The sequence below is a fragment of the Lygodium microphyllum genome, chromosome 17 (assembly GCF_053477565.2).
Source record: "Lygodium microphyllum isolate KBCC chromosome 17, Lygodium_microphyllum_v1.1.10, whole genome shotgun sequence".
In the NCBI taxonomy this organism is placed as follows: domain Eukaryota; kingdom Viridiplantae; phylum Streptophyta; class Polypodiopsida; order Schizaeales; family Lygodiaceae; genus Lygodium; species Lygodium microphyllum.
The window spans coordinates 40,536,070-40,545,851 of NC_141151.1; the positions used below are offsets into that span (position 1 = coordinate 40,536,070).

Below are 9,782 nucleotides of genomic sequence, written 5' to 3' on the forward strand. Positions count from 1 at the left end.
TTCTCCTATTCTCTTGTCTCGCGCATGGCAATGGAGCTTGAAACTTAAGGATCAAGCTTGCACCTTGGATTGTGAAGTTACCAAAGAGCTCATGGGAAGAGACAACTCGATCAAGCATGAAGGTAAGCTCACTATACTCGTAGGTGTGAGTGCGCACAACTGTGTGAGAGATGACCAATACACTTGGCTTAAAATGCTTGAAGCAATAAGTAACCTGTAGGTCTTAAAAGTCAAACATGAGCTCTCACAAGTATTCTTTTCTTAACATAAAAAAACATACGGTCTTCTTATTGATAGTTGACTTACTCTTGCCCTTGCTTATTATCTTTAAGGACTATGGTATCAAATATATGTGAGGTATATAAGGGTACAATGGTGTGTATATACACACAAAGCTAAGTGCAAAGTGTACGCTATACATGCATTGATACACAGACAATGGTGCGCAAGGAATGTGCATACAAGAATACACTAGGAAGTAGTGTTATAGACATGCACAAGGAATACACTAATGCGTGTGCACAAGGGAGTGCACTAGTACGCACGGATTTGAAAATTAGTACATATATATTGCATAGCTAGTGCACTACCAAACTATTACACTAGTATCATTAACTAGTATACGTGAATTCTAATGGTAAAAACTACGTGAGCTATTGAACAATTATTCATGTACAATACGATTTATGCCAACTGTGACCTATGTAACTACCTACAATACGATTTATGCCAATTGTGACCTATGTAACTACCTACAATACGATTTATGCCAACTATGACCTATGTAACTACCTACATGGATTCAAATGCCAATCACACAAACTGCATGCAATCTAAGCACATGAACTAATGGCTCAGTGCAACTCGTGTACTTATTAGTTGTAAATCAGTACATATGAATAATGAGTCAATACATGGGGCTGATGGACGATGTAATGCATCATGGCATGACTAGTCCATTGTTGTTTTTAGATATTAAAGCAACGTGTTACCTCCATGAATATTCTTTAATAGTCCAATAAACCTATCCACAATACAATTCGTATGGAAGGAGGTATGCAAAATAATGGCATCATACATAACACTTTACCCTTCTTTTGAGTATATACTTCCAAGTGTCTATACATAGTTAAGGGCTTTACATAGACATCTATATGCCCCATACACCCACACTCTGAAATGAGCAAAGAAGACACCTTGCTCCACCTAGACGACACCTCAACCCAAGTCACATGGGTGATGTTACAAAAGGTATGTCCAGTCAAGGTGGAGTGCTGGGCAAAAATGACACCCAGCATGTTTACATGCTTGATTGGCCTCATCGATCCAGTTTGAAATCCTTAAACTTGACTCAGGATGCGGCAACAACAGCAACAAAAATGCCCAACTTTGTACAATCCACAAGGTGTCCCACTATTCCAAGCACTCAATTCCTTGAAGCACTCAATGAATCATGAATATAGTCATCAACGGCTTCAAAGTCATCGAATCTAAAAATAGTAGATAAGTCCAGACCCTCAGAAATTCCAAGGTCAGTTACTCCTGTATTGAAATCATTGGTAAAAGGCATAGCCTCCAAAGGATAAGGTGAAGCATCTAGAGAATTACCATCTCTGCCTTGTTCAGAGCAAAGATATAAATCACAGGCTTGGTCTGCTACTGTGGCTGCATTATCTGGAGGTAAGGTGTTACTCTCAGCTTCATCAGCTTGGACCTCCTTTCTTGTGCGCTTGCGTGCTGCTGTCTGCGCCTGAGAAACACTGAGTCTTACTAAAGAGTAGTCTTTACATTTGCTATAGGATTCTCCTTCTACAATGGAATATTCAACCATTGTAAACAGGTTGTCATTGCTGATTTTAGAACTGTTCCTTTTCCTCCCCTGCAGTTTACTGTAGCTGAAATGCTTCTTATTTGCCTCAACACCAACTTTTAAGGGCCTGCCATTTTGCTTCCAGTGATACTGGTCCTTTGTAGTTAGCTCTCTTTTCTGCTCCTTGTCTTTGTAACGACATCGAGTAATAAGAAAGCAGCACCCATCCTCTGCATGCACAATCAATGAAAATGCTCACTCTTCAGTTTGTATGTATGCACAGTTCATCTGCAGTGATGCTTTGATCTTGTTTGCATAACATAAACTTACTGTCTTATAGGAAAAACTTATGCTCAGTCCAGTGCTGAACAACCTCTGTTTACCTGGGTGCTGAAGCACCTCCCATGGATGCTTGGTGTAAAAATCTTCTACTACTTTGATGCCCTCGGGTGGCATTCTGAACACTGAATAATTAATCAGTGTCTTGATAAGGGACTCCACTGAAGGTTCACGTGGATAAAACCCCTGCTTATTATCAAAAAGTGCAGGTTACGTAAGAGTCAAGGTGTAAATCGATCATCTACAACTCTTTGCTGTTATGGCACAACAACTTCAACAGTTAACTTCTGTACATCTGTCACATTTTTCCCATATAATCCTGTGCCAAATATGTTTAATCTATCAGTCTAGAAGAATCTGTCATGTATCACCTTCTTCCAAAGTAACCCTGTCCTCGATGTCTCTCGAGTGTCAGGGTTCAGACTCAACAGCTGTATAGCAGCACGATAACATGAAAAGGATGAGGGGCGTTTTCTAGTTAGTTAAACTGTGTTGCCAAAAGGATTGGCCAACTCAAAAAGCATCAAGCCGTGCCAGCAACAATTAGATATTTCCTCAGTGATAACAGAGCATAAGCTCACGGCTGTTCGAGGGTAAGACTAGGATGACATTGAACGATCGATTGCAGCATTTGATCAACAGCATTCAACATGAAGAATGACATGAAGAAATGCAAGAGCATCAAAGAGGACTACCTTTAGATACAGCAAAGAAGTTGCAACACGATCAAAGGGGTCTAGCTTTACCTATAAGGAGAAGTGCACAGAGGTGTAGCTTTACATACAGTGAAACATTGCAACAGGCTCACAAAGCTCCAACTTTTACCTCATCAGAAGTGCTAAGCTGAGGCAGCGGCGCTGGTGCCGGCAAGATATCGCGAAGGGCGGCACGCTTCTGGTATTCTTGGCAGTGCGTCCATCCACAGAAGCGATGAGCATGGAAGGCCCCAGTGTGGACATCGATGTCGACAAAGACATGCCGCGTGCATTCAGGGCGGAGCTCACAGATCTGGTCGGGGACGAGGCTGCAGTAGAAGGCTCTGAGCCATTCTAGGTAATGGCGACGGGAGCACCAGGCGTGGGCGGGGGGGGCAGAGGGCTTCGAGCACGGGAGCAAGGCGCAGAGGCCCTCGGACTGGCGCTGCGAGAACCCTAGGAGGAGCTGTGCTTGCTGGGGCAGTGAGTGGAGGCCCTCCTGAGGGGGAAACTCTTGGAGGGCATTGTCAGGGTGGCTGCTGCTCGAGGTGGAGGGGCTATCGGAGTCAGGACCCCCTGCTGGTGTATTACTGATGTTATGGTACCGTTGGGCCATGATCAGGAGATGGTGGAGCTCCCCGCAGGCAAGCCGGTTAGGGGCGGAGATGCGCTTGTCGCAGCCGGGGAGATTACATGCATCTCCCATAGGCAGGCCCTGCGGCTGCATTCTTCGCTTGTCTGTGTTTTTCCTGAATCAGTCAAATAGAGAGAGAGAGAGAGAGAGAGAGAGAGAGGCTGTGTGATCAGCAATCAGGATTCAGGATTATGATGTTGGTTTGTGAGTGATTCTGAAGGCAGCCTCCGCAGCATCAAATGTAGGTATCCAATCCTCCTTGCACTTTTCGTTGCCTTGGAAGTTGGAACAGAAGCGAGAATATAAAACAGAGAATATAATACGCGTAACAGAGAAGGAACTACATGGCATTTTTCAGTCCAACTTTTAAACACAGCAACCCTAGTGTTCCCTCCATTTCTTGGGGGATATGTTTTCTAAGCACTCCCACAGGCTTTCCATAGGTCTGCTCATCACCTGTCATGAATCTCGATAGATCAAAGAGTGTTCATTTTCATGACACTCTAGTGGCACCATTACCCCATAATTATATTTCTACCCTCGAGGGTTTGAACTTACGTACCCATGTAACTCAATCTACATTCAAACCAACTGGATTACAACCCTATCGCCATCTTTCAATTGTCTTGTCTTCCCCTTCCTCCTACTATTGTCTCTTGCCTCACTTCATGATGATGGAGCTCATCATATGCATGCCTCTAGTCACCACATCCCCCTGCCAATGCATCCTCTCTCACTTCCTAATGAGATAAAAGCCCACCCACCATCTTTAATCAAGCTAATCCTTGAGCTTCTCACTTTGAGTTGAAATGAATGATGCTTGTGCTATTTACAAGTCAATGTTGCAAGTTGGCATGATGGCCTCCCAACCTCCCCTTCATGGAACCAAACATATGCCATGGTTGCCACATGTACTTCAAGAGGCTCCAAGGTCCTCACCAATGTTCATCAAAATTTGAGATTTCATGTAAAATGAATTGCAAAATTTTCCACAAAAAAAAAAATCAAATTTAAAGAGTAAGCCAGATTCCCTAAGCTGTAAATTATTTCTTAATGATCTAATCCTAGAAGAATCCTCTAGGGATGGAACTCTTGCTATAATGATGTCAATGCCCAATTACCATCTCATAGAAATGGCTAAAGAAGAGGCAATGAAGGATCCAAGCTATTAGAGATTGTTAAAAGAAATTTCTGTGAAGGATTCAAATCCAAAACTCAAGACTAAGTATCAAGATTTTTCCATAAACGAGGAGCTTGGTTATTACAAGACAAGACTATGTATTCCTACAAGTCAGGAACTCAAAAGTAAAATACTTTGGGAAGCTCACGATTCTCCATTTCGAGCATGGTGAGTAAACGACACAATGGGATGGGAGGCAAAAAGATGGATGTCTACATTTGCATGTAGACATAGTAATATTGAAAATAATGTGGAGAGGAAAAACTTATACAAACACACGTCACCAACTCTTACAAATACTCACAATCAACATTTCTAGCTAGTTCTCAATGCAAGCTTACATAATACGCTTGTCACAAGTGATCGTGAGAGTAGTTGCATCTTTTTACTTTGTGTGTGGCCATGCCCTTGTTGTGCATAAATGACTCGATAGTGTATTGGTTGTCGCTCTCCTCAACTCTTGCCTCTTCGGTTTCACTCTCCAATACGATGAGCTCTCTCTTTCCCTTCCTCATTTGCTTTGTTGAAGCATGTCCACCCTCTCTTGATGTCACTCCTCCCTCACATGCAAGCACAATGGCCGCCTCCACCTACGTGGATATTAATGATAATGAGAACTCCCACATGTCCAAGGAACAAGCCCTATGAGGTCATCGTTTGATGAATCAAGCCTTTTTCTATGCATTGATCACCCTCAAAAAGGGTGACATGATCCTATCTTCTAAAATCCAATCTTATCATGATGGTAGGGTGTTGATAAGCTTACTTGCCAAACACAGTGATTAGGCAATAATAAAGGCCAATTCAAGCCATACCTAGAGAGAGAGAGAGAGAGAGAGAGAGAGAGAGAGAGAGAGTGTGTGTGTGTGAGTGAGTGTGTGCGCGCGCGCGCGCGTGTGTGTGTGTGTGTGAGATCAAATGCAAGAGAGTGTGTGTGAGTGAGAGATGTCATGAGAGAGAGAGAGAGAGAGAGAGAGAGAGAGGAAGAAAAGAGAGAGTGATACAAAGGAGGAGAGATGGAGAGAGAGAGAGAGAGAGAGGCTAATATAGAAGAGAGAGAGAGAGGAAGAAGAGAGAGCGATACAAAGGAGAGAGAGAGAGAGAGAGAGAGAGAGAACCACATACCAGGGTTTAGGGAATCAATCACATCACAATGCGGTTTTGGGGAGAGGGAAGGGGTCCTTTTATAGGCGAGAGAGAGAGAGAGAGAGAGAGAGAGAGAGAGAGAGAGAGAGAGAGAGAGAGAGAGAGAGAGAGAGAGAGATTATGTGACTCTCTTTGAATTTTCTTTTACCAAACACGGGTTTTCTTAGCCCCTTCCTTGTAAAAGAAGATTTTAAGTAAGTCCCCTTAAAGAGAAGAGAGGGGAGACTTGTGAATATTTTTCTTTGCCAAACAAGGGACTGTTAGCAACCCCTTCTTGGCGAAAAAAAAATCTGCAAGTTCCCTTTGCGAGATGGAGGAGCCATAACCTCTTCTTGGTGAAATTTTTTTTCACAAGTCTACTCAATGAGATAGAGATGAAAGAGGAGACTTGTGAATTTTTGTTTCACCAAGAAGGGGGTTGCAAAATTTTTGAATTTATTTTTGGTTGAAGAAGGGGCTACTATAAGCAACCCTTTCCTTGTGAAAAAAAATCTTGCATGTCCTAGAATCTCCCTCCCTCCCTCCCTCTCTCCCTCCTTCCCTCCCCCTCTCTCTCTCTCTCTCTCTCTCTCTCTCTCTCTCTCTCTCTCTCTCTCTCTCTCTCCATTCGTCTCTCTTACTCTCTAATGTTATCTAATTAATACTAACTAATATTCATTCTATCTAATTAATAGCATCTAATAGTATTAGATACTAACTATTATAATATTATTAAATACTAAATATATCTAAATATTAAATATTAGTAAAATTAAATACTAACCAATATTACATATTAATAGTAATATTAAATACTTATTAAATAATTAATAATAGTAGTATAGTAAGAGTATTATTAGTAATAATCTTAATAGTATTGTTAATTTATAAATATTAGTATTAATATTAACACGGTTCATAGTTTGCCACAGTTATTATGGCGAATTAGCTGCCACGTTGTGTCTATTTAACCATCCACGCCAGCATCCACATCCATCCATGTCAACTTTCATGTCATCCACATCAGCATTCTCTCTCTCTCTCTCTCTCTCTCTCTCTCTCTCTCTCTCTCTCTCTCTCTCTCTCTCTCTCTCTCTCTCTCTCTCTCTCTCTCTCTCTCTCTCTCTCTCTCTCTCTCTGCGCTCAGCACGGCCATCGCATCCATGACGGCAGATAACCTTCTCTCAGGGCTTGGTCGTCCGTCAACGGCAGCTTCGCTGTAGACGTGCCGCTGGAATCGAGGATGCAGTTTCATTTCCACGTTTTGCCGGTAGTAAGAGATGCTCACGGGCTTGCAAGTTTTTTCCTTTATGGTGCTGTTCTTCCAATGCTGTAACTGTTTCGGAGCGAAGCGGCCATCTGTAAACAGGAACACCACCACCTTTCAAACCACGCTAAGCAGTGCTACAACCCCTTCCACGACAGGTGGCCACCCGAGCTCGAGCCATAGCTGGATCAATTCACAGTTGTTCTCTCTGCGGGATCTACGATTAGCAACTGATAACTTTAATATTGAGACCAAGTTAGGGCAGGGAGGCTTCGGTGTTGTTTACAAGGTCAGAAAACAGACAAGGGGACGCTACAAGACGGAAGGGAAATTGCTGTGAAGAAGCTTTCCGCGGCAAGCCGGCAGGGCAAAGAAGAATTTCTAAATGAAGTTAGCCTTTTAACGACTGTGCAGCATCGCAATCTTATCAAACTCTACGGCTGCTGTGTGGAAGAGTCTGAAAGGATCCTTGTTTATGAATACTTGAGCAACAGAAGCCTGGACAAGCATCTTTTCGTTTCAGGAGGAGGTGAAAAGTGGGAAACTTTCTTCATTGAAGGTGGTCTCTTTGACATTCAACAGGTCTATCGAGGGGGCTTTTTCCTCGTGAGGCGACATGCCGCTCGAGCTCCATAACGTGGAGCTTCTAATCAGCCAAGCTATCAAGGAGGCGAAGAAAGATTTCAAGAAGGATGCGGATAATGCCTTGAACCAAGAAACCCACCGGCTCCATGAGAGGATCCGGCGACTGGAGGAGATGGTGAAGACACTCACGGAAGAGAAGAGGGATCTCAAAACCGACCTGGACAAGCTACAAACAGAAGTGTCACATCTACAGGAGGCAAGAGAGGACGTGGATTTCAAAGCGGACCTCCGAGAGGCTATCACGAAGGAATGCCGAGAGGACCTCCAGGTATGCATTAAAACCGAAGTTGAGGCTTCAAGAGAGGGATGGGAGGAAAAAATCAAAGCAAACATGAAGGAAGAATTAGAAGGGAATAAGGAGGGGTGGATTGAGGTAGTGAAGAAGAACATTAAGAAGGAGGTCCAGGAAGAAAATAAAAAGAAGGAGGTAGTCCGGGTTCAGGAGACCTTAGAGGAGGAGAGGCTTAGGAACGCGCGTAGATTGAACGTGCGTATTACCGGGCTCCCCGAAGGGGTCTCTCCGGAGGAGGACGCACGCGGGCTATGCACCCGACTAGGGTATACGAGCATGCCCTTTACTCAAGCATGGCGTGCAGGACGAGATACTACCAGGGTCAGAGCTCTGATATTACATATGAGCACACCGGAGGACAGAGCCGCTTTCTTTCGGAAGCGGATTTCGCTCCAAGGGATGACTGGGGCTCCTATCTTCATGGATGAGGACCTGACTCAGATGCAGATTGCACACAGACGAGCATGCATGCCACAGATACTCCAAGCACGTAGAGAAGGCCGTAAGGCCTTCTATCGAGATGGCCGGATTTTTATAGATGGACGCCCCACCAAATAGGGGGGCGTGGCCTATGAGACGGGGCGAAGGACTGTACAGGAGACCCCGATACGTGTGGCAGTCTGGAACTGCAACGGCTCCCTATGGTCACGACCGGACAGACTTGAGGAGATTTTACCTGACCATGATGTTATATGCCTCACAGAGACACATGAGAGCCCAGAGAGAGGGCTCCCACGCATTACATGATTTGAGTGGGTATTTGCATACCGGGCTACTACTAGGCAGAGCACATCTAGGGGCTCAGGAGGGGTGGCAGTTCTATTCCGTCAGGGGATACAGAGACATATCCAGTTAGTGAGACGAGATGAGGAGGCCAGTTACATATGGATCAGAGTGCAGATATCAGATGAGAGATGGATCTATATGGCAGTATGCTACTTTTCACCACGAGGGTCCAGATATACTACTATGCAGGGTGATATTCAGGCTAGAGATTCCCCCTCCCCTTATTCACAGCTCTCAGAGGACATTATTCTGTATTCTAGTTTGGGTGAGGTCTTCCTTATGGGGGACTTCAACGGGCGCACACAGAGCCGACAGTGTGAGAGTTTTGATATGGAGCAGCCAGAGATCATGAGAGCATTAGACCCTGAGGAGTTGGGGATCAGTAGGGAGTCAACGGATACTGGGCCAGACGCCACAGGGTATGGAGGGCATTTACTTGAGCTTGGTAGTAGACATCATCTCGTTATTTATAACGGGATGGCACGATGGCCATATTCAGGAGGTCTTACATGCTTCCCACATGGGGGGGGCGAGAGTACTGTAGATTATCTGCTCGGACCGATCGATGGGATGCATACTATCGAGTCCTTCGGCCTTGGGAGACTTCCACTCGGTGCCGATCACACCTTTCTCAGTTTCTCACTCCTCACCTCATTACCATCACCACCTGCAGATATCATACCCCACATGCATACTACCATACACTTCACTCATGATCTCTCACATGTTTACTCACAGCATCTGGAGGAGCACATCACGTCACTTGATCCATACGCACCCCTTGATACACTGACCACTGATATCACACGCATTCTGCATGATTCTGCTACACTCAGTTTTCCACATCACACATACATGCACCCCCCTCGGACCGGTACCATGCCACAGAACAGGTGGTATGATGATGAGTGCAGAGATCTACATCGACAGCTACGCGATTTGGAGGCCAGAGGAGAGATCACACATAGATAGGCGCAGAGACGCATGCACCGCTTGACCCGCCGTAAAA

The 9,782-nt window shown here is 44.5% G+C and overlaps 2 protein-coding genes across 5 annotated transcripts; one reads left to right on the forward strand and one right to left on the reverse strand.

The window, feature by feature from the left end:
• Positions 1–884: 884 nt before the first annotated feature.
• On the reverse strand, positions 885–3,922 carry LOC148021815 (uncharacterized). Of its 4 annotated transcripts, XM_087697332.1 has the most exons (5): positions 2,975–3,922; positions 2,845–2,895; positions 2,521–2,580; positions 2,194–2,335; positions 885–2,040 (listed from the first exon to the last, which is right to left on the reverse strand). In XM_087697332.1, exons 1-5 carry the CDS (start codon positions 3,569–3,571, stop codon positions 1,427–1,429), a joined length of 1,464 nt encoding a protein of 487 aa, XP_087553458.1. In that variant the 5' UTR covers positions 3,572–3,922; the 3' UTR covers positions 885–1,426. The 4 variants fall into 4 exon arrangements, with proteins under 4 accessions (XP_087553458.1, XP_087553459.1, XP_087553460.1 ...); XM_087697333.1 differs by lacking the exon at positions 2,845–2,895 and having other exon boundaries at positions 887–2,040; positions 2,975–3,920; XM_087697334.1 differs by lacking the exon at positions 2,521–2,580 and having other exon boundaries at positions 888–2,040; positions 2,975–3,920.
• A 3,744-nt stretch (positions 3,923–7,666) lies between these two features.
• On the forward strand, positions 7,667–8,545 carry LOC148021816 (uncharacterized). Its single transcript, XM_087696758.1, has one exon. It carries the CDS (start codon positions 7,667–7,669, stop codon positions 8,543–8,545), a length of 879 nt encoding a protein of 292 aa, XP_087552884.1.
• The last annotated feature ends 1,237 nt before the right edge of the window (positions 8,546–9,782 follow it).